This window comes from Ranitomeya variabilis, chromosome 2, assembly GCF_051348905.1.
Source record: "Ranitomeya variabilis isolate aRanVar5 chromosome 2, aRanVar5.hap1, whole genome shotgun sequence".
Classification (NCBI taxonomy): domain Eukaryota; kingdom Metazoa; phylum Chordata; class Amphibia; order Anura; family Dendrobatidae; genus Ranitomeya; species Ranitomeya variabilis.
Genome location: NC_135233.1, coordinates 1,093,293,930 through 1,093,315,589, shown reverse-complemented (window position 1 = coordinate 1,093,315,589; position 21,660 = coordinate 1,093,293,930). Strand labels below are relative to the sequence as shown.

General features: G+C 45.4%; 1 protein-coding gene across 2 annotated transcripts in view; it reads left to right on the top strand.

Annotated features, from left to right (window-relative positions):
• Positions 1-11,572, top strand: part of LOC143808779 (uncharacterized) — a 77,853-nt gene extending 66,281 nt beyond the window's left edge. The window contains exons 2-3 of one of the 2 annotated variants that reach the window (XM_077291786.1): positions 5,542-6,023; positions 10,445-11,572. In XM_077291786.1, the coding sequence (XP_077147901.1) occupies positions 5,542-6,023; positions 10,445-10,601 (639 nt within the window). In that variant the 3' untranslated portion in view covers positions 10,602-11,572. The remainder of the gene's footprint in view (positions 1-5,541; positions 6,024-10,444) is intronic. The other variant, XM_077291785.1, reaches the window with a different exon arrangement.
• The last annotated feature ends 10,088 nt before the right edge of the window (positions 11,573-21,660 follow it).

Below are 21,660 nucleotides of genomic sequence, written 5' to 3'. Positions count from 1 at the left end.
CGGTTGAATGCAGACGATTGATCGAGTTAGAAATGGGGAGATGCTTGATCCTAGATGTCTCCATGGGGGGACAGGAGCTTCGGCTCATTAACATCTACAGTCCCCAGTCCAAGTGGGACCGCAAGTGTCTCTTCATGAAGATCAAACCTTACTTATTTTCGAGTCGGCAGGTGGTCTTTGGAGGGGATTTCAACAATGTCACGAGACCCTGTGATAGAGGAGGTTCCGTAGACCGGCTGGCTTACGATTGCGTCGCGCTAAATAGGATAGTAAGTGAGGCACGCCTGGTGGATGTCCACATCCGGCACAACACAGGCCACGCGGGGTTCACCTATTTTAGAGGTAGTCAGTGCAGGTCTAGGATAGACAGGTTTTATTTGAAGGAGGAGGCCGTTTCCTCGCCGTTGTCGGTTGTGGAGGTGGAATTCTCCGATCACTGTTTGATTATGTTTTCTCTGAGCGTTACAGAGACTCCTCGGATGGGAAGAGGTTATTGGAAGCTGAATTCGTCACTCCTTGAGGAAGAAGCTGTAAGACGGTCCTTTGAGGAATTTCTTCAGAGCCAGGTACCGCTGCTGGGCCTAAGTAACACTAAGTCGGAGTGGTGGGAGATGTTCAAACATCGGGTGGCGAGATTCTTCCGGCAACTCTCGAACCTCAGAAGCCTGAACAGGGATCGCCTGTATCAGAGCCTGAGGAGGAAACTCGAGCAACTTGTCTCGACTGGGGGTAGCCGCGAGGCGATCTCCAGTGTGAAATCCTTGCTAAAGAGGTGTCAGTACGATAGGCACGCATCTTTGGTTTTTGAGAGGGACTACGGGAAGTACTACTCGCCCGACCCCTACAGAAGCTGCAAGATGTCAGTGAATAGTAAGATAGTGACGGGGCTGATGGACAGTACGGGATCCCTGAGAAGGTCCAGATCAGGGATCTTGGAGGTCGTCAGTTCATACTACTCGCACCTCTTGGGAAGGAAGGAACTGGATCGTGACAGGATGTCGGCTTTCCTGGCTGAAGCTGTTCCTGAGCCAGGGGCTGACCTCTCGCTGGGCGGTTTGGCAGAAGCGATCAAAGAAGAGGAAGTGAGACTGGCGATCGATGGGCTCCGGCCCAAAAAATCGCCAGGTCCGGATGGCTTAACATCCGAGTTCTTTAAGACCTTTAGGGACTCCTTGGTCCCCCTCTTGACTCAGGTGTTTAATGAGTGTCTCTCCTCGGGCACTCTGCCGAGATCATTAAGGAGGTCGGCTCTGATCATTTTGTCAAAGGGTAAGGATCCATCACGCATTGAGAATTGGCGTCCCATATCACTTCTCAATGTGGACAGGAAGGTTTTGGCTAAGATACTCTTCAACAGGCTGGTGAAATTTGCGCCGCGGCTCCTTTCGGAGGCCCAGCACTGTTGCGTTCCTGGCCGTAGCACTTTCAGTGCTGTTCTGGGTGTCCGAGAGGCCGTGGAGCAAGGCAGGGCGGGCCTTTGGAAGGGGTTCTTGCTGACCCTGGATCAGGCAAAAGCCTTTGATCGGGTTGACCACGAGTACCTCTGGTCCACTCTTTTGAGGTATGGTCTGCCTGGAGGGTTTGTGGACTGGCTTAAGACCTTGTACGCAGGGGCTGAGACTTTCCCTCTGGTAAACGGGTGGATTGGACAACCTTTCGGGGTAGAGTCCGGTGTCCGCCAGGGCTGCCCTCTTAGCCCTTTGCTTTACGCGTTTGCGATCGATCCCTTCCTCAGAAGGGTCGATTGTGGGCCGTTGGCGGGGGTGGGGATGGGCGGGGTGGCGCCGGAGGCTATCCTGAGGGTAGTGGCCTACGCGGATGACGTCACGGTCTTTGTTTCTTCGCAAGAGGAGGCGATGGTGGTGATGTCAGAAGTGGAGAGCTACTCGGAGGCATCCGGGTCCAAGGTCAACCAGGACAAGTGTGAGAGTCTCTGGCTGGGAGGCGGGGATCCCGCGTTTGATCTTCCGGACACCCTCCCCGAACCCCAAGAACATGCCAAAGTCCTAGGCATCGAATTTGGCCAGGGTGATTACCCCACGAAAAACTGGGAAGGCAGAATCAAAGGTGTCGCCCAAAGAGTGGACCAATGGAAGGGTTGGTCTTTGACCCTGAGGGAAAGGGTTGACCTGTGCAAAGCTTTCCTGCTCCCCTTGCTAATCTACCTGGGCAGCGTCTGTGTCTTACCAGAGCCTCTCTGGACACGGGTCTACAGTCTGTTCTTCCAGATGTTATGGGGGAATAGACTGAATCTAGTCAAACGAGAGGTCACTTACCGCACGAGGAGACTAGGGGGGTTGAATATGGTAAACCCCGTGGTGTTCCTAGTGAACACCTTTTTGAAAGTTAACGTGGCAAACCTCTGGAAAGAGAGGGCTCCTCCGTGGGTATTCTCCTGCAAGGGATGGTTTCAGCCTTTCTTCCAGGAATGGGAGACAGGGGGAAGATTGAAGGATCTCCGCACACCGCACGGGCATCTCCCGGCTTATGTTACCCCGGTTCTGAAAATGATGCGCCGGTGGGGTCTGGGAATGTGGGAAGTGAGGTCCCTCCCGAGGAAACTCCTCGACATGCGGGTCTTGCTTTCGCATTTTCAGAGACCATTGGTCCTCAAGGACTGCCCAAGTCGGGATCTAGAGGTTGGGTTAAGTTTGCTAAATTCTAGCAGGATCCCCAAGAAGTATTGGGACTTGACTTGGCGCTGCTTCCAAGGTAAGTTGTATGTGAAGGACAATTTGAAGCACAGGAGCTCCGTGGACAGGAATTGTCCCCGTGAGGCTTGCGCTACCATGCTGGAAAGCATGGAGCACTTCCTGCTTCATTGTCCTTTTAATACAGAGGTGTACAACAGGCTGGGCGCTTCCATTGGTTGGCCGCGGCTGGCCACTCTGTCCTATGCCGAGTGGGCCTATGGAGCGTTCAGAGACCTCGGGAGAAGGGACCGAGCCACTTTATTCTTAGTCAGCGCAGTGGTCAGGTACTTCACGTGGAACGCACGAGTTTTAGTTTCGACGCAGCATAAAATCCTCCGTGTAGATGAAGTTTGTAGCAGCATCCTAGGTGCCCTGGTGAAGGTGCGTTCTCTGGAGTGCGAAAGACTGGGTGCCCGGAGGGCGGCCCATCTCTGGAGGGGTTTCTCCTTCGGGGTGCCTTAGTCCGTTAGCGCTCCTATATCCTGGTGGTGGGCTGATATCTTTACACCCTAGATTTTTGTTTTGTATCTCTGTTCCCTGAATAGAAGGTTTGCAGGCATCGAACTTGAGCCTTGGGTGGTGAGTATGTAGGTTGTGAAGTTGGTTTATGTATATATTGTATATAGTGTATTGTATATATTGTATATAGTGTGTATAATAGAGGGTCTTAGTTAGGTTGGGTGGGGGATTGGGGGGTTTCAACAGCGGTGATATGAGACTGATCTGGCCTGGCCCAGGCCCCGCCTGGGGAAAAACTTTGGGGCCTGATCCTAGCTCGGATAATTCCTGAACTTTGTGGCCAGAGCTGGATCAGGGGTGGCGGGATAGTTAGTGTAGGTGTGTGTATATATATATAAAAAAAAAAAAAAAAAAAAAAAAATTTAATAATAATAATTTTGTATAGTGTATTGTATTTAGGTTTGTTGTAGGGTGTATGTGGCGGTGCAAGCGGGTGGCTGTAAGGTAAGGCAGTGGGACCAGTAGGGTTTTGCTGTGTTTGCGGCGTTGTATAAATCTGTATATAATGTGTTTATAGTGTATATATTGTTTATATTGTATATAGGACGGTGTGAATGTAGTTGGGGTTGTATATAGTAGTATGAATGAAGCTGGGCCGGGGGTCTTGTATGATTTTATTACTATTTATAATTTTTACAGGGGTATTAATGTAAGTTATGAGTATTTTGTTTGTTGTCTTTTCTTTTTGCTTTCTTTATTTAATTGGAATTTTCTTTCTTGTCCCTGATTAGTAGGTTTCTTTTTTGTCTTTTGTGGCCGTCTGATTGGAGCTTTGTTCTTATGTTTTGTTTTGTTGTGCTCTATTTGTAGTGTATCATAGTTAGTGTCATGTGAAAGTATTTTATTTAATAAAAGACTCACTGTGTTATCTGTGGTGTTACATAGGACTGCAGGTGACATCTACTACATTATCTGTACTCAGAGAGTTATCACTGTGTTATCTGTGGTGTTACATAGGACTGCAGGTGACATCTACTACATTATCTGTACTCAGAGTTATCGCTGTGTTATCTGTGGTGTTACATAGGACTGCAGGTGACATCTACTACATTATCTGTACTCAGAGTTATCGCTGTGTTATCTGTGGTGTTACATAGGACTGCAGGTGACATTATCTGTACTCAGAGAGTTATCACTGTGTTATCTGTGGTGTTACATAGGACTGCAGGTGACATCTACTACATTATCTGTACTCAGAGAGTTATCAGTGTGTTATCTGTGGTGTTACATAGGACTGCAGGTGACATCTACTACATTATCTGTACTCAGAGTTATCACTGTGTTATCTGTGGTGTTACATAGGACTGCAGGTGACATCTACTACATTATCTGTACTCGGGGAGTTATCACTGTGTTATCTGTGGTGTTACATGGGACTGCAGGTGACATCTACTACATTATCTGTACTCAGAGAGTTATCACTGTGTTATCTATGGTGTTACATAGGACTGCAGATGACATCTACTACATTATCTGTGCTCAGAGTTATCACTGCGTTATCTGTGGACTGCACTGTGTTATCTGTGGTGTTACCTAGGACTGCACTGTGTTATCTGTGGTGTTACCTAGGACTGCACTGTGTTATCTGTGGTGTTACATAGGACTGCACTGTGTTACCTGTGGTGTTACATAGGACTGCACTGTGTTATCTGTGGTGTTACATAGGACTGCACTCTTTATACTGGCGCTCCGCTTCCCTATAGACTCCTGTGACTCGTTGAGCTCTGCTGTGTCTGCACTTTCCGGGTCCCGCTGCGGCGTTGCGCACGTCCCTGGCGGTGCGGTGCTGGGAGCTCATCTGTCTCGGCAGCTGATGGTCGCAGACTGACACCTGGAATAAAGGACGATCTGTGAGCTGCAGACGCTGCGTGGTCCTGACACCTCCATGTAGATTTGCACCTCGTTAATTCACTTCTTCCCTCTCGGTGATGACAGCGTGTTCTGCCTCGTCCTCCGGTAATGGATGAGCTGAGGATGATTTGCTCTCACTGACACCAATAGCTATAGATACACCGACACCGCTGAGGAATAAGATCGACGCCTCCTCGGACTCCGGAGGTGGATCCCACCATCATATACAAGTAGTGCGGATCATCCTACACAGCCCCGTATCTGTAGTGTCGGGAAGTTCGGCAACTTTCTCATATACTTCTTTTAAGTCTTTTTTATTTTTCGTTTCTTCTATCGTTCTCCTTTTTTTGCTCCACACTCTTCAATATTTCACACGCGAGTTCATGAATTTTTCACAAATCAAAAATGCTCTTTTTGCCTGAAATTCCCTTAAAAGGAAAGACCCCGACATTAATGTCTCTTCTTTGTGTGATTCCAGGGTACAATGCGGCAGCTGGTGGTCGTCCGTCTGGTGCTGAACTTCTGGCTCGTTGTGTCACTCAGTTCCTGCCAAAGTGGAGACGACATCTTGGCCGATCTGGGGTCCGGATACATCCTTGACACTCCTCAGGACCAACCTAAACCTTCCCACCATCACCCACAACACACAAACACGTGTCAGCTGACTTTTGTGACTCCACACCAGGAGTCCTGTCTGGGGAAGGACGACTCTGCGGGCATCAAAGAGGACGTGAAGTATTTCCAGAACCTTCTACAGGACCACAACCGGGTTCTCCAGAGCCTGAAGTATACGGTGAACGCTGATGCCCAGGACTTGGGGTACCAGCAGGTCATCTCAGAACATAATAAGGGAATCCGGGAGGACAACAAGGAATTCTATGGGACGCTGAACAAAATCATCCATGAGCTCCACACCCGGATGGATGATGATGGAGCAGAGCTCCTCGATGAGAGGAAGAAGTAAGAATCCGAGCCGGACATGGTCAATTCTCAGAACTAACGCCTAGATATAATCTGCCAATGTGATATTGAGGGATATCAGCGGCTCCACTTCATCTTCAGTCACTATCTTCTTGAGTTCACTTTGAGGAAATAATTATTCCCTTCCTTCTTTCTTTCCTTCCTCGATCCTTTATATGATCCTTCATTCCTTGCTTTGCTCCATCCATCCTTTGATCCTTTTGTTCATTCCTCACTTCAATTGCTCTCTTTGCTCCTTCTCTACTTCCTTCTCTGCATACTTCCATCTTTCCTCTGCTCCTTCTTTCTCTGCCTCTTTATTTCAATTCTTGCTCATTCTTCAAATCATTCCTTCATTCTCTCCTTCCTTTGCTTCTCCCTTCCTTCCTTCCTTCCTTCCTTCCTTCCTTCCTTCCTTCCTTCCTTCCTTCATCTGCTCCTTTCTCTGCCTTTTTTCTTCACTCCTTGCTTCCATCCTTTGCTCCTTCTTCTGATCCTTTAGTTTTTTCCTTCCTTCCCTCTTTCCTCTATTACTTCTTTTTTTCGCTCATTCCTTACATCTTTCCCGCTTTCTTTGCTTTTTTCTATATTCCTCTGCTTCTTTCTTCTCTGCTTTGTTCCATGACTCCTTGCTTCCATCTTTTCCTTTCTTCTGATCCTTACTTCTTTTGCACCTTTCTTCCTTCATTTCTTCCTTTCTTCCTTTATTCTTTGCCTCCTTCCTTCACTCATTGTTTCCATCCTTTGCTTCTTATTCTGATCCTTCCTTCCTTCTCTCCTTCCTTTCTTGCTATATTACATCTTTTCTTTGCTCCTTCCTTGTTTTTCCTTTCTTCTTTCCTTCCTATCTTCCCTCCTTCCTTCCTCTGTTATGTATTATGTTTATTTCCTTACTTTTTCCTTCCTTATTTTATTATTTTTCTCCTTCCTTTCTTTCTTCCCTTCTTCTTCCTTCCCTCCTTCTTTCTCTCCTTCCCTCCGTCTTTCTCTCCTTCCTTCCCTCCCTCCAATTCTCCTTCCTTCTTTTCCTCCTATTCTCCTTCCTTCTCTTCCACCTTTTCCCCTTCCTTCTTTTCCTCCTATTCTACTTCCTTCTCTTCTTCCTATTCTCCTTCCCTCTTTTCCTCCTATTCTCCTTCCTTCTCTCCTTCCTATTCTCCTTCCTTATCTTCCTCCTATTCTCTTTCCTTCTCTTCCTCATATTCTCCTTCCTTCTCTTCCTTCTTTTTGTCGTTCATTTTTTTCCTCCTGTTCTTCCTTCTCTTCCTCCTATTCTCCTTCCATGTCTTCCTCCTATTCTCCTTCCCTCTTTTCCTCCTATTCTCCTTCCTTCTCTTCCTCCTATTCTCCTTCCTTCTTCTCTTACTCATATTCTCCTTCATTCTCTTCCTTCTTTCTGTCCTTCCTTTTTTTCCTCCTGTTCTTCCTTCTCTTCCTCCTATTCTCCTTCCCTCTTTTTCTCCTATTCTCCTTCCTTCTCTTCCTCCTATTCTCCTTCCTTCTCTTCGTTCTTTCTGTCCTTCCTTTTTTCCTCCTGTTCTTCTCCTTCCTTCTCTTCCTTCTTTCTGTCCTTCCTTTTTTTATCCTGTTCTTCCTTCTCTTCCTCCTATTCTCCTTCATTATCTTCCTCCTATTCTCCTTCCTTCTCTTCCTCATATTCTCCTTCCCTCTCTTCCTTCTTTCCGTCCTTCCATTTTTTCCCTCCTGTTCTTAATTCTCTTCCTCCTGTTCTCCTTCCATCTCTTCCTCCTACTCTCCTTCCCTCTTTTCCTCCTATTCTCCTTCCTTATCTTCCTCCTATTCTCCTTCCTTCTCTTCCTATTCTCTTCCTTCATTCTGTCCTTCCTTCTTTCCTCCTGTTTTTCCTTCTCTTCCTCCTATTCTCCTTCCATGTCTTCCTCCTATTCTCCTTCCCTCTTTTCCTCCTATTCTCCTTCCTTCTCTTCCTCCTATTCTCCTTCCTTCTTCTCTTACTCATATTCTCCTTCCTTCTCTTCCTTCTTTCTGTCCTTCCTTTTTTTCCTCCTGTTCTTCCTTCTCTTCCTCCTATTATCCTTCCATCTTTTCCTCCTATTCTCCTTCCTTATCTTCCTCCTATTCTCCTTCCTTCTCTTCCTACTATTCTCTTCCTTCTCTTCCTTCTTTCTGTCCTTCCTTTTTTCCTCCTGTTCTTCCTTCTCTTCCTCCTATTCTCCTTCCCTCTTTTTCTCCTATTCTCCTTCCCTCTTTTTCTCCTATTCTCCTTCCTTCTCTTCCTCCTATACTCCTTCCTTCTCTTCCTTCTTTCTGTCCTTCCTTTTTTCATCCTGTTCTTCCTTCTCTTCCTCCTATTCTCCTTCATTATCTTCCTCCTATTCTCCTTCCTTCTCTTCCTCATATTCTCCTTCCCTCTCTTCCTTCTTTCTGTCCTTCCTTTTTTTTCCTCCTGTTCTTAATTCTCTTCCTCCTGTTCACCTTCCATCTCTTCCTCCTACTCTCCTTCCCTCTTTTCCTCCTATTCTCCTTCCTTATCTTCCTCCTATTTTCCTTCCTTCTCTTCCTCCTATTCTCTTCCTTCTCTTCCTTCTTTCTGTCCTTCCTTTTTTCCTCCTGTTCTTCCTTCTCTTCCTCCTATTCTCCATCCCTCTTTTCCTCCTATTCTCCTTGCTTCTCTTCCTCCTATTCACCTCCCTTTTCTTCCTCCTATTTACCTTCTTTCTCTCCTTCCTTCCCTCCTTCTTTCTCTCCTTCCTTCTCTTCCTCCTATTCTCCTTCCTTCTCTTCCTCCTATTCTCCTTCCTTCTCTTCCTCCTATACTCTTTCCTTCTCTTCCTCCTATTCACCTCCCTTTTCTTCCTCCTATTTACCTTCTTTCTCTCCTTCCTTCCTTCTTTTACTCCTATCTTCTTTTCCTCCTATTCTCCTTCCTTCTCTTCCTCCTATTCTCCTTCCTTCTCTTCCTCCTATTCTCCTTCCTTTCGTCCCTCCTTCCTTCCGTCCTTTGTTCGCTCCTTCCTTCTTTTCCTCTTATTCTCCTTCCTTTCTTCCCTCCTTCTTTCTCTCCTTCCTTTCTTCCTCCTATTCTCCTTCCTTTCTTCTCCACTTCCTTCCCTCCTTCTTTCTCTCTCTCCTGCCTTCTTTTCTTCCTCCTATTATCCTTCCATCTCTTCTTCCTATTCTCCTTCCTTCTCTTCCTCCTATTCTCCTTCCTTCTCTTCCTCCTATTCTCCTTCCTTCTCTTCCTCCTATTCTCCTTCCTCTATGTCTCCATCTTCATTCTTTTCCATATCTCCCATAGGACAGAATGTTGAGAGTGGCTAATCCTCCATTCTTTCTCCTACCATATGCGGTGTCCTCCATTATCAGATGGGCCGGGGGTCAGAGGATCCCATAAGATCTCATTTTAACCATGAAGGAATAAACATTATAACAAAGCACAGGAGTCCGTAAAGTGTCCTGGGCTTCGGCAGGTTGTGCCTTATTTGTAACCATGAATACAGCAGAATCTGCCAAAACACAGGACACTTCATGGACTCATGTATCTTCCAATACTTTGATGAAACTATCTTTACTTCTTATGGGTCCTGAACACACGAGCGATGACCTGATCTGAGGACATGGTCATACTCTGCAATATTGGTGCAAGTTCCAAAGGTTAAACCTCCTCCTCATAGACATTTACGACACATCCCATCATGGCATAATTTGTAGGGATCCGACCTCTTGGACACCCACTGATCATCTCAATGACCTCTGCACTGTTTTTCTAGGCAGAACATTGGGCGAGGGGTGACAGAGGAGGCTGCCACTTAAGGAACATGCACAATTGCCTTCACATTTCTCATTACCTGTGGTGGGCAGCATCCCACAACCACAAGAGAATAATTGGCTCCTCCAGATCTTGTCTGTCCACAGAACATCGGACGGCAGATCATCTCCACTCTCTTATTGGCAGGATGATGGATGATCCCTCAGGTAACGGCCTGGAAATCATCAATTCCAAAAAGTGTAAAACAAAAGGATAGACAGTCCACGACTAATGACGACTAACGATGTTTTAATGACAGGAGGATGCTATGCCAAGTGATGGGCCAGCAATTGGCTTCTGCCAGAGTTAACTCCTTCATCTCGTTGGCCGATCTAATCTCCAAAAGTGTCTGATTACTCATGATTCCACATTGTAGTCATCAGAGGTTGGATCCAGAATAGAAACCATCAGCAAGCTCATTTCAGAACCTGCCTCTCTGTAGTACTTTGTCCTCTTGTTTCTAGGCTGTGGGTTCAAACAGCTCTATATCGTCTTATAGGGTCTGTACCATTAGCCTAACCCTAGTCAGACAATGCCCAGGTTACACCAGCAGGGTCCACATACTATCCGAATCCCAAAAACTTTGCCCTTATTTCCCTCTTTTCTCATTTTTCTCATTCTGCTTCTTCTTTAGGCTGAAGAATAACTTCCTTACCATGAATCATCTGCTTCAATCCACTTCCCACTTGGCGGAGAAGCTGGACAAGACCTCTCAAGATCTGGATGTTCTTCTAGCCAAACAGTTGGAACGATCCACCACCTTGGCCTACAGACACATGATGAAATCCTGACCTTGGGCCAATAAGTAGATTTAGGGGTGTGGAGAAAGGAGAAGGGAGGTCCAATACCAAAACGCTAGGTGGGCTGGTTTATACCTTCATATTCTCCATCCACCCCAGAAGTAGAACACTACCTTCCCAGAGGTGAATGACTTTTTGGCTCTTTCTTCCATGTCCAAAGGGTTGGAACCTTCCATGGGATGTGATGTTGGGGCCAACCATGGCGTGACGTTCTCTCACCATGTGCCCTTATGAGCTACATGCGCCACTGACCACCACAGAGGACTGCCTCAATCTGAAGAAAGCCTGATTTAGATGTTGTACCTTCAGCACAACAACGGCATTCATCTCCGACAGCTTCAGAATGGCGGCTGCTCGTTGGCGTCAGCGGGAAGTTGTGTTGAGAAATATGCGTTTCCAGTATTTTCTTATATAAATGTAAATGTGAGCGACGTTTTCATATGAAAGCCCGACGTATCTTCAGTGCGGAGCTTATAGGTATTTTACAGATATGTAATGTATTCATTCATGTAGCGGATGTGATAGAAGATTGTAATAAGGTAGTGTATTCATCATAGCGCCACGGCATGTACTTCACTAGTAATTGTATCACATGGGAACGCTGCGGGGGATGAAGCCTGTCCTTCAAAAATATGGAAAAAAAAACATATTATTTGTAAAGTGTTTTTTTTAATCCATTTTACTTGTAAATTTCTTCTCCAATTCATTTTTTTAATATATCTTTATGATGTTTTTTTCTGATACAGAGCTCCAAATACGCTGCATAGCCAAAGATGTCAAAGATGGATCCCTCTGTGACCGCCACCGCCACACTGCACGCTGCGCTCAATGATCATCTCGCTGCATCATTACACCCCTTCAATTTGCATACTGAGCACTGCAATAACTTGATTGAGAGCACTTAAGCAAGCGTTGTTTGAGCTCAATCACCGACACTGCAGTCGCACACACACAGTAATTGCTGGCTCACATCGCTCGCTCCTGTCTGCTGCTGCCGCTCAGTAGTATCCTGCAGACAGGAGCCAGTGATGTGAGCCACAATTGCCTATTTGAGTGCAGCTTCAGTCTTCAGTGTGGAGGTGCAGAGCCACTGACTAAGTTCAGGGCTGTCAATCAAGATATGACAATTCGTGACTCCGCATCTCCACACGGACACTGCAGTTGCGCTCACATTGTGTAATTGCCCTCTGTCATCTCTGGCTCCTGTCTGCAGGACACTACTGAGCGGCAGCAGCAGACAGGAGCGAGTGATGAGAGCTGACAATTACACTATGTGAGTGCAGCTGCAGTGTCTGTGTGGAGGTGCGGAGCTAAGTTCAGTGCTGTCAATCAAGATATGATAATCCATGATTCCGCACCTCCACAAGAACACTGCAGCTGTCCTCACATAGTGTAGTTGATGCCTGTCATCGCTGGTTCCTGTCTGCAGGACTCTACTGAGTGGCAGCCGCAGCCAGGAGAAAGCGATGTGATCCAGCCATTACAATATGTGAGTGCAGCTGCAGTGTCAGTGCTGTCAATCAAGATATGACAATCCGTGACTCTGCACAAGGACACTGCAGCCACTCTCATAGTGTAATTGCTGGCTCACAGTGCTCGCTCCTATCTGTGGCTGCTGCCAGTAGTGACCTACAGACAGGAGCCAGTGATGAGAGCCAGAAACTACCTATGTGAGTGCAGCTGCAGTGTCCATGCGTGTGGCTATGCAAGTCTGCCCTGACACTGCAGCCACTCTCACATAGTGTAATTGCTGGCTCACAGTGCTCGCTCCTGTCTGCGGCTGCCTCACAGTAGTGTCCTGCAGACAGGAGCGAGTGATTAGAGCCGAAAATTAAACTATGTGAGTGCAGCTGCAGTGTCTGTGCGGCGGTGAAGAGCTTCTGATTGAGTTCAGTCCTGTCAATCATGATATGACAATCAGCGGCATTGCACCGCTCATGGACATGCGCTCACATTGGACCCCAATTTATCATTTGTGGGGATTTTTCATTTTTTCCTTTTCTTTGTCTTGTGGTATAAGTTGCTGTTTGGAAACCAAATTCATCAAAACGTAGCAACAAATTAATGAATTTGGCACAAAGTAAAAAATGTTTTTATTTGTCTTGAGCTGTTTTTGCGACATTTTTGGTGCCAAAAGTCGCACGTTTCACAAAATGGTGCAAAAATGTATTCAAAATACTGACATACTAAAAAATAACACCTGGAGGAAAACCGGGTGGAGTTGATCCAAATGTTACTACTTTTTATAATGTCACAATTGATGAATTGTGCGAAAACATCCGGAATCGCTAAACTCCACCCACAGAGCGGAAAAGAGAAAGGCGAGAACATGTGAAATAGATTTTAAGGAAGGTGCAAATAGTATAATAAATTGGGTGCAAATGTAAGGAAGGTGCAAATAGTATAATAAATTGGGTGCAAATGTAAGAAAGGTGCAAAACACACAAAACTAGACACAAAAACAGGTGCAAAGGCAAAGATGAATCAGGACCATAGTGTCAGTGCCGGCTCTCCTCGCTGGCTCCTGTCTGCAGGTCACGACCTGGTGGCAGCCACAGACAGAGATCTGACACTATGTGAACACAGCTGCAGTGTTTGTGTGGAGCTGATGATTGTGTTCAGGCAGCGGTGGCTTCAGTGCTGTCAGCCAAGATATAACAGTTCTCAGGAAAGACTAGCACAGCCAGTATAAAAGCTGAGGCAGGAAACGGAGCAACCATTTTGTGGTGAATCTGGATAGTAAGCGGACGTCACAGCTCACAGCTTAGCAGCGATAGGAAGAGAAAGTCATAAAACACTAAAGAAACTAGAAATAGTGTGTGACAGCCCAGAAATGAAGGAGATGAGGGTGCGAGGGAAGGAGAAAAGTGTCATACACATTGTCCACGGGAATTTTAGACTGTGAAATACTTTATATTTGCTGTGAATTGATTTGTCACAAATTGAATTTCCTGGGAATATTTGTCAAATCTGTACAGGTAAAGTATTAGACAGTAGCAGGAGCTATTAAGTGGAAGTTCCCGGACCAATAGTTCTGGTAGAATGCTACTGAAGATGAACCTCCCACTGACAAAGACAGTTCCTAGACATATTAGACTGGCATGTTTCACTTGTTTTGAGGGACGAGGGCAGCAGGAACATGATTTTCTACAATGATTAAAAGGAAAAAAAAAATCAATCCCATTTTCAAACAAACACCTTGACAGAAAAAAAAACAGAGAAGGAGGAGCCTAAAACAAGTCAGTGCAGCTGGTAGAGGAAGTCTCAAGTACAGCAGAGAAGAATTCCTGTAGCTATAGACAACTCATAATGATACATTGGTGTGAATTCCGCCATACCAGCTTTTCTTCCTGTCTCATTAATCATTTTCCGGAATACATTTTACAATCACATTGTTTTCAGAATTAAATTTTCATTAAATTTATGCAGCACAGCGAACTAAACCCTTGTGAATGGAGAGAGACGTCTCACAGGGAAATCTCCAGATTGAGTGACTCATCCGTCCAGTGACGAGACTTTCAATAGAGGGGATTACAGATGGGAAAACCAAAGAAAACAGGATTCTATGATACTCTGCTGGGGGATGTGTATGCTCTACGTGTCTGTATGGGGACGCCTGGTGGTTATCATGTGAATTGCACCTCAGTTTGTCAGGTCTAAGATATTAATGACGACAGATAAGCAACTCAGTTCTAAGTTGCATTTTTTGGAGGGGGATTAGATTTGCCCAATTTCTACAGAATGGCTCTCAGCCTATCCTGGACCCCGATGGCTGTGATGTCATACATGTCCCACCCCTGAGCTCCCAGCTAGTCCTTCGATCAGATCCTCTTCAGTCTCCTCACTCCATGTATTTTGGTAGCTGCCACCACTGACTAGTCCCCAAGCGGTGGTCATCTGGGGTATAACGAAAGGTTAGTATAAAAGTTCATCATTTTTAACCCCTTCCCAGCAAGTTCACTTTTCACCAAATTAATTTGATGCAATATTTCATGCCAATATCGCGATTTATAAAGTAAAGCTCTGATCCATCCTTAGTGGGTTTGTTTTTAAGTCACTTTTTTTGTTTTTTCTTTTACTTTTTTGGAGCCTTTTGAAAGCAAGAAAAAGAAGAATCATAAGAAGAATCATGATCCCTTAGAATGTCGCACATTAGTCTTCGGGTGTGCTAAAATAAGATTAGTAATTACATATGTCCCAAAGAATAGGTATAGTGTGCTAGATGCTTTACATAAATACAAAACTGATAGCAGCTAGAATGCAAAACTGATAGCAGCTAGATTACAAAACTGATAGCAGCTAGAATACAGAACTGATAGCAGCTAGAATACAGAACTGATAGCAGCTAGAATACAAAACTGATAGCAGCTAGAATACAGAACTGATAGCAGCTAGAATACAGAACTGATAGCAGCTAGAATGCAAAACTGATAGCAGCTAGATTACAAAACTGATAGCAGCTAGAATACAAAACTGATAGCAGCTAGAATGCAAAACTGATAGCAGCTAGAATACAGAACTGATAGCAGCTAGATTACAAAACTGATAGCAGCTAGAATACAAAACTGATAGCAGCTAGAATGCAAAACTGATAGCAGCTAGATTACAAAACTGATAGCAGTTAGAATGCAAAACTGATAGCAGTTAGGGTACCGTCACACAGTGCAATTTTGATCGCTACAATGGCACGATTCGTGACGTTCCAGCAATGCATTTACGATATCGCTGTGTCTGACACGCTACTGCGATCCGGATCCCCGCTGAGAATCGTACATCGTAGCAGATCGTTTGAAACTTTCTTTCGTCGTCTAGTGTCCCGCTGTGGCGGCATGATTGCATTGTGTGACACAGGTTGTATACGATGTGCGCACAGTAACCAACGGCTTCTACATCGCAAATACGTCATGAAATTATCGCTCCAGCGCTGTGTATTGCAACATGTGACCGCAGTATACGACGCTGGAGCGATACTTATACGACGCTGCAACGTCACGAATCGTGCCGTCGTAGCGATGAAAATGGCACTGTGTGACGTACCCTAAGAATGCAAAACTGATAGCAGCTAGAATACAGAACTGATAGCAGCTAGAATACAAAACTGATAGCAGCTAGAATGCAAAACTGATAGCAGCTAGAATGCAAAACTGATAGCAGCTAGATTACAAAACTGATAGCAGTTAGAATGCAAAACTGATAGCAGCTAGAATGCAAAACTGATAGCAGCTAGAATGCAAAACTGATAGCAGCTAGAATGCAAAACTGATAGCAGCTAGAATGCAAAACTGATAGCAGCTAGATTACAAAACTGATAGCAGTTAGAATGCAAAACTGACAGCAGCTAGAATGCAAAACTGATAGCAGCTAGAATGCAAAACTGATAGCAGCTAGAATGCAAAACTGATAGCAGCTAGAATGCAAAACTGATAGCAGCTAGAATGCAAAACTGATAGCAGCTAGAATGCAAAACTGATAGCAGCTAGAATGCAAAACTGATAGCAGCTAGAATGCAAAACTGATAGCAGCTAGAATGCAAAACTGATAGCAGCTAGAATGCAAAACTGATAGCAGCTAGAATGCAAAACTGATAGCAGCTAGACCTAGTGCTGCCGGCAATAAAAGAGACTCTAGTAAAGGTAGAAAACACAAGGCATATTATTAACATGTGCATACAATAAATAAAAACCAAAACAAACAAGAAGTAATTGACAGGATGGGTAAAGACCTCCAAAAGGCGCAAAGACGATGATACATCAATATGTTAGTTTTAGGTTCAATACTGTCCTGATTATTTCCAGAATATATCTCTATAGATGGCAGAGCACAGATTTTCTCTGAACTACATGATAACATTCCAGCTACATCCGGTCACTACTAGAGGGAGACAGTTGCATGTGGTTTTATTATTGAGTTCAATGTACTGTATAGATATTATAATGTAAGCTCGACATGATTATCACAATTGAAAAGCGGATGTCAGGACTGAAAATCAATATATGTAGACTGTCTGTCTCATTAGATGGTCACATCCAAGTTGCCCAGCTACTACTTGTCTTCATGACTGTGTAATTATCATTCCTCAGTTCCCTCCATTGTTTTCAGTTTTTACAGATCATCAATTACATGTTTAATTGATACCTGCAGCTGTGAAAATAGAAGCTGTAAAAATGTGTATGTAGTGAGCTCCTCCTAGTGGTGACTGTATAAATCTGTATGTAGTGAGCTCCCTCTAGTGGAGGCTGTATAAATCTATATGTAGTGAGCTCCCCCTAGTGGTGACTGTATAAATCTGTATGTAGTGAGCTCCTCCTAGTGGTGGCTGTATAAATCTATATGTAGTGCGCTCCCCCTAGTGGTGACTGTATAAATCTGTATGTAGTGAGCTCCCCTAGTGGTGACTGTATAAATCTGTATGTAGTGAGCTCCCTCTAGTGGAGGCTGTATAAATCTATATGTAGTGAGCTCCCCCTAGTGGTGACTGTATAAATCTGTATGTAGTGAGCTCCTCCTAGTGGTGGCTGTATAAATCTATATGTAGTGCGCTCCCCCTAGTGGTGACTGTATAAATCTGTATGTAGTGAGCTCCCCTAGTGGTGGCTGTATAAATCTGTATGTAGTGAGCTCCCCCTAGTGGTGGCTGCATAAATCTATATGTAGTGAGCTCCCTCTAGTGGTGACTGTATAAATCTGTATGTAGTGAGCTCCTCCTAGTAGTGACTGTATAAATCTGTGTGTAGTGAGCTCCCTCTAGTGGAGGCTGTATAAATCTATATGTAGTGCGCTCCCCCTAGTGGTGACTGTATAAATCTGTATGTAGTGAGCTCCCTCTAGTGGTGGCTGTATATATAAATCTATATGTAGTGAGCTCCCCTAGTGGTGGCTGTATAAATCTATATGTAGTGAGCTCCCCCTAGTGGTGACTGTATAAATCTGTATGTAGTGAGCTCCTCCTAGTGGTGGCTGTATAAATCTGTATGTAGTGAGCTCCCTCTAGTGGTGACTGTATAAATCTGTATGTAGTGAGCTCCTCCTAGTAGTGACTGTATAAATCTGTGTGTAGTGAGCTCCCTCTAGTGGTGACTGTATAAATCTGTATGTAGTGAGCTCCCTCTAGTGGTGACTGTATAAATCTGTATGTAGTGAGCTCCTCCTAGTGGTGGCTGTATAAATCTATATGTAGTGCGCTCCCCCTAGTGGTGACTGTATAAATCTGTATGTAGTGAGCTCCCCTAGTGGTGACTGTATAAATCTGTATGTAGTGAGCTCCCTCTAGTGGAGGCTGTATAAATCTATATGTAGTGAGCTCCCCCTAGTGGTGACTGTATAAATCTGTATGTAGTGAGCTCCTCCTAGTGGTGGCTGTATAAATCTATATGTAGTGCGCTCCCCCTAGTGGTGACTGTATAAATCTATATGTAGTGCGCTCCCTCTAGTGGTGACTGTATAAATCTGTATGTAGTGAGCTCCTCCTAGTAGTGACTGTATAAATCTGTGTGTAGTGAGCTCCCTCTAGTGGTGACTGTATAAATCTGTATGTAGTGAGCTCCCTCTAGTGGTGACTGTATAAATCTATATGTAGTGAGCTCCCTCTAGTGGTGACTGTATAAATCTGTATGTAGTGAGCTCCCCCTAGTGGTGGCTGCATAAATCTATATGTAGTGAGCTCCCTCTAGTGGTGACTGTATAAATCTGTATGTAGTGAGCTCCTCCTAGTGGTGGCTGTATAAATCTGTATGTAGTGAGCTCCCTCTAGTGGTGACTGTATAAATCTGTATGTAGTGAGCTCCTCCTAGTAGTGACTGTATAAATCTGTGTGTAGTGAGCTCCCTCTAGTGGTGACTGTATAAATCTGTATGTAGTGAGCTCCCTCTAGTGGTGACTGTATAAATCTATATGTAGTGAGCTCCCTCTAGTGGTGACTGTATAAATCTGTATGTAGTGAGCTCCCTCTAGTAGTGACTGTATAAATCTGTATGTAGTGACCTCCCCCTAGTAGTGACTGTATAAATCTGTATGTAGTGAGCTCCCTCTAGTAGTGACTGTATAAATCTGTGTGTAGTGAGCTCCCTCTAGTGGAGGCTGTATAAATCTATATGTAGTGCGCTCCCCCTAGTGGTGACTGTATAAATCTGTATGTAGCGAGCTCCCTCTAGTGGTGGCTGTATAAATCTGTATGTAGTGAGCTCCCTCTAGTGGAGGCTGTATAAATCTATATGTAGTGCGCTCCCCCTAGTGGTGACTGTATAAATCTGTATGTAGTGAGCTCCCTCTAGTGGTGGCTGTATATATAAATCTATATGTAGTGAGCTCCCCTAGTGGTGGCTGTATAAATCTATATGTAGTGAGCTCCCCCTAGTGGTGGCTGTATTTTTCTGTATGTAGTGAACTCTTTTATTATAAAAATACAAGACTTACAATCAATAAATATCAAAAATCAAAACCGCAGCAAAAGCAACTGTCCGAGTCCAACATTAACCACCCCCCCCGTCCAAAGCAAAGTCCGAGTCCAGCATAACTGCCCCCAGTCAAAACAACCCCGCAAAACAAAAAAAAACTGCCTTCTTTCTCAGAGAAGCTTGCTCCATCTTTCCTTCTTATGCTGTTTTCTGTCCTTTACTTGTCTTTTCACTTTTGATTCCTCCAGATCTCCTCCTCCCCAGGTTACCTCACCCAAGGAGAGAAGAAACATTTTATTAATACACACGCACATACACACTTCATACCAAACCTGACAAAGAAAACTCTGGTCCATCGCCCAAAAAGAAACATTATAGCCACCTGGGTTAAACACATCTAGCTAAATCACACAAAAAAATTTTTTATTTTTTTTTATTTTGTTTATTTTATAATTTTTTTATTATTTCATTTTTTTTTTTATTTTTTTTTTTACACAGCAAACACAACTATAAACAACCTACCACCAAACCCACACAATACAAAAATAAGCTCACCGAGTAACTCATATCCTCTTGCTTACAAGACACTGTGCATTAACCCTGAAAGCCACAGGATCATCACCGTACAATACAATGCTACATAACTCTATATACAACACTTACCCAGAGCCAGGATTGGTGCCTGTAAGCCCTATATCAATAATTCACTTCTGCAAAACAAAAATCTGATAGTGAAAAGCCCCAGCCCGCCACCGGGAAACCGGAGATGACAGGCTTCTACCCTAACAATCCTTACCCTACCAGCCGTCCCTACCTGTCTAGACATCTGCCCCTATTTATCTACCTACCTTTCCTTGTCTCTCCCTGCCTGACCCTACTACCCTACCTAATTCACCGCGTGCCTACCTAACTGTCCCTAGGCTGTCCCTATCCTGTCCCTAACTATCTACCTGTCCCTACTGAAGCTATCTACCTGTCCCTATCACCTACCTGCTCATCTAAGCCCTAGGTACATTAAATGAGAACCCTCTCCAGAGAAGAGAGGCCCTCGCTGCACCCAGCCTGTCATACTCCAGAGAGCGCACCTTCACCAGGCCACCAAGAATGTTCCTAACAACCTCGTCCCGGGGGAGGATTTTCTGCTGAGTTGACACTAAGCACCCTGCGTTCCATGTGTAAAACCTGACGACTAAACTGACTAGAAATAAAGTGCCCCGATCTCGGCCACCCAGGGATCCGAATGCCCCATACGCCCACTCCGCATAGGAAAGGTGTGCCAGCCGAGGCCAGCCTATGGAAGCACCCACCCTGTTGTAGACCCCTGTATTAAAAGGACACTGAAGGAGGAAGTGCTCCATGCTTTCCAGCGTGTCGCAACACCCCTCACGGGGACAACCCCGATCATCGGAGTTCCTACACTTCAGGTTGTCCCTTACATACAGTTTCCCATGGAAGCAGCGCCAAGCCAAGTCCCAAAACTTCAAGGGGACCCGTGTAGAATTCAATAACCTCAGCCCACCATCCAGATCCAGACTTGGGCAATCTTTGAGCACCAGAGGCTTCTGGAAATGGGTCAACAGGACCCTCCTGTCAAGGAATTTCCTTGACATGGTCCTGATCTCCCACATTCCCAGACCCCACCGGCGGATCACCTTCAGAACCGGGGTAGCGTAAGCCGGGAGATGCCCGTGCGGTGTGCGCAGGTCCTTCACTTGCCCTCCTGTCTCCCATTCCTGGAAGAAGGGTCGAAGCCATCCCCTGCAGGAGAATACCCACGGAGGAGCCCTCTCTGACCAGAGGTTGGCGATGTTAGTCTTGACAAAAGTGTTTATTAGAAACACCACTGGGTTGACCATACCCAACCCTCCTAGTCTCCTTGTGCGATATGTGACCTCCCGCTTGACTAGGTTCAGTCTATTTCCCCATAACATCTGGAAAAACAGGCTGTGGACCTGTGTCCAGAGCGGCTCTGGCAACATGCAGACACTGCCCAGGTATATTAACAAGGGTAGCAAAAAACCCTTAACCAGGCTAACCCTTTCCCTCAGGGTCAAAGACCAACCCTTCCATTGGTCCACCTTCTGGGCGGCGATATTAAGTCTGCCCTTCCAATTTTGCTGGGGGTAGTCCCCAGGGCCAAATTCGATGCCTAGGATTTTTGCCAATGCCTGGGGCTCTAGAAAAGTGTCCGGGAGACCAAAACTAGGGTCTCCCCCTCCCAGCCAGAGACTATCACACTTTTCCTGATTAATTCTGGACCCAGAAGCCTCCGAGTAGCGATCAACCTCAGACATGACCCACTCCGCCTCCTCACCCCAGGACACGAAAAGGGAGACGTCATCGGCATACGCTATCACCCTCAGAGTGGCTTCCGGGGCCACCTGGTCCATCCTGACTCCCGCCAACGGCCCACGCTCAATCCTCCTTAAAAGGGGATCTATCGCGAACACGTATAACAGCGGGCTCAATGGACAGCCCTGGCGGACCCCAGACCCAACCTCAAAAGGGCGGCCAGACCAACCATTCATGAGCGGGAAAGTCTCTGCCCCGCGTACAAGATCTTTAGCCAATTTACAAACCCCCCAGGCAGACCGTACCTCAGAAGAACGGACCAGAGGTACTCATGGTTAACCAGATCAAAAGCCTTCGCCTGGTCT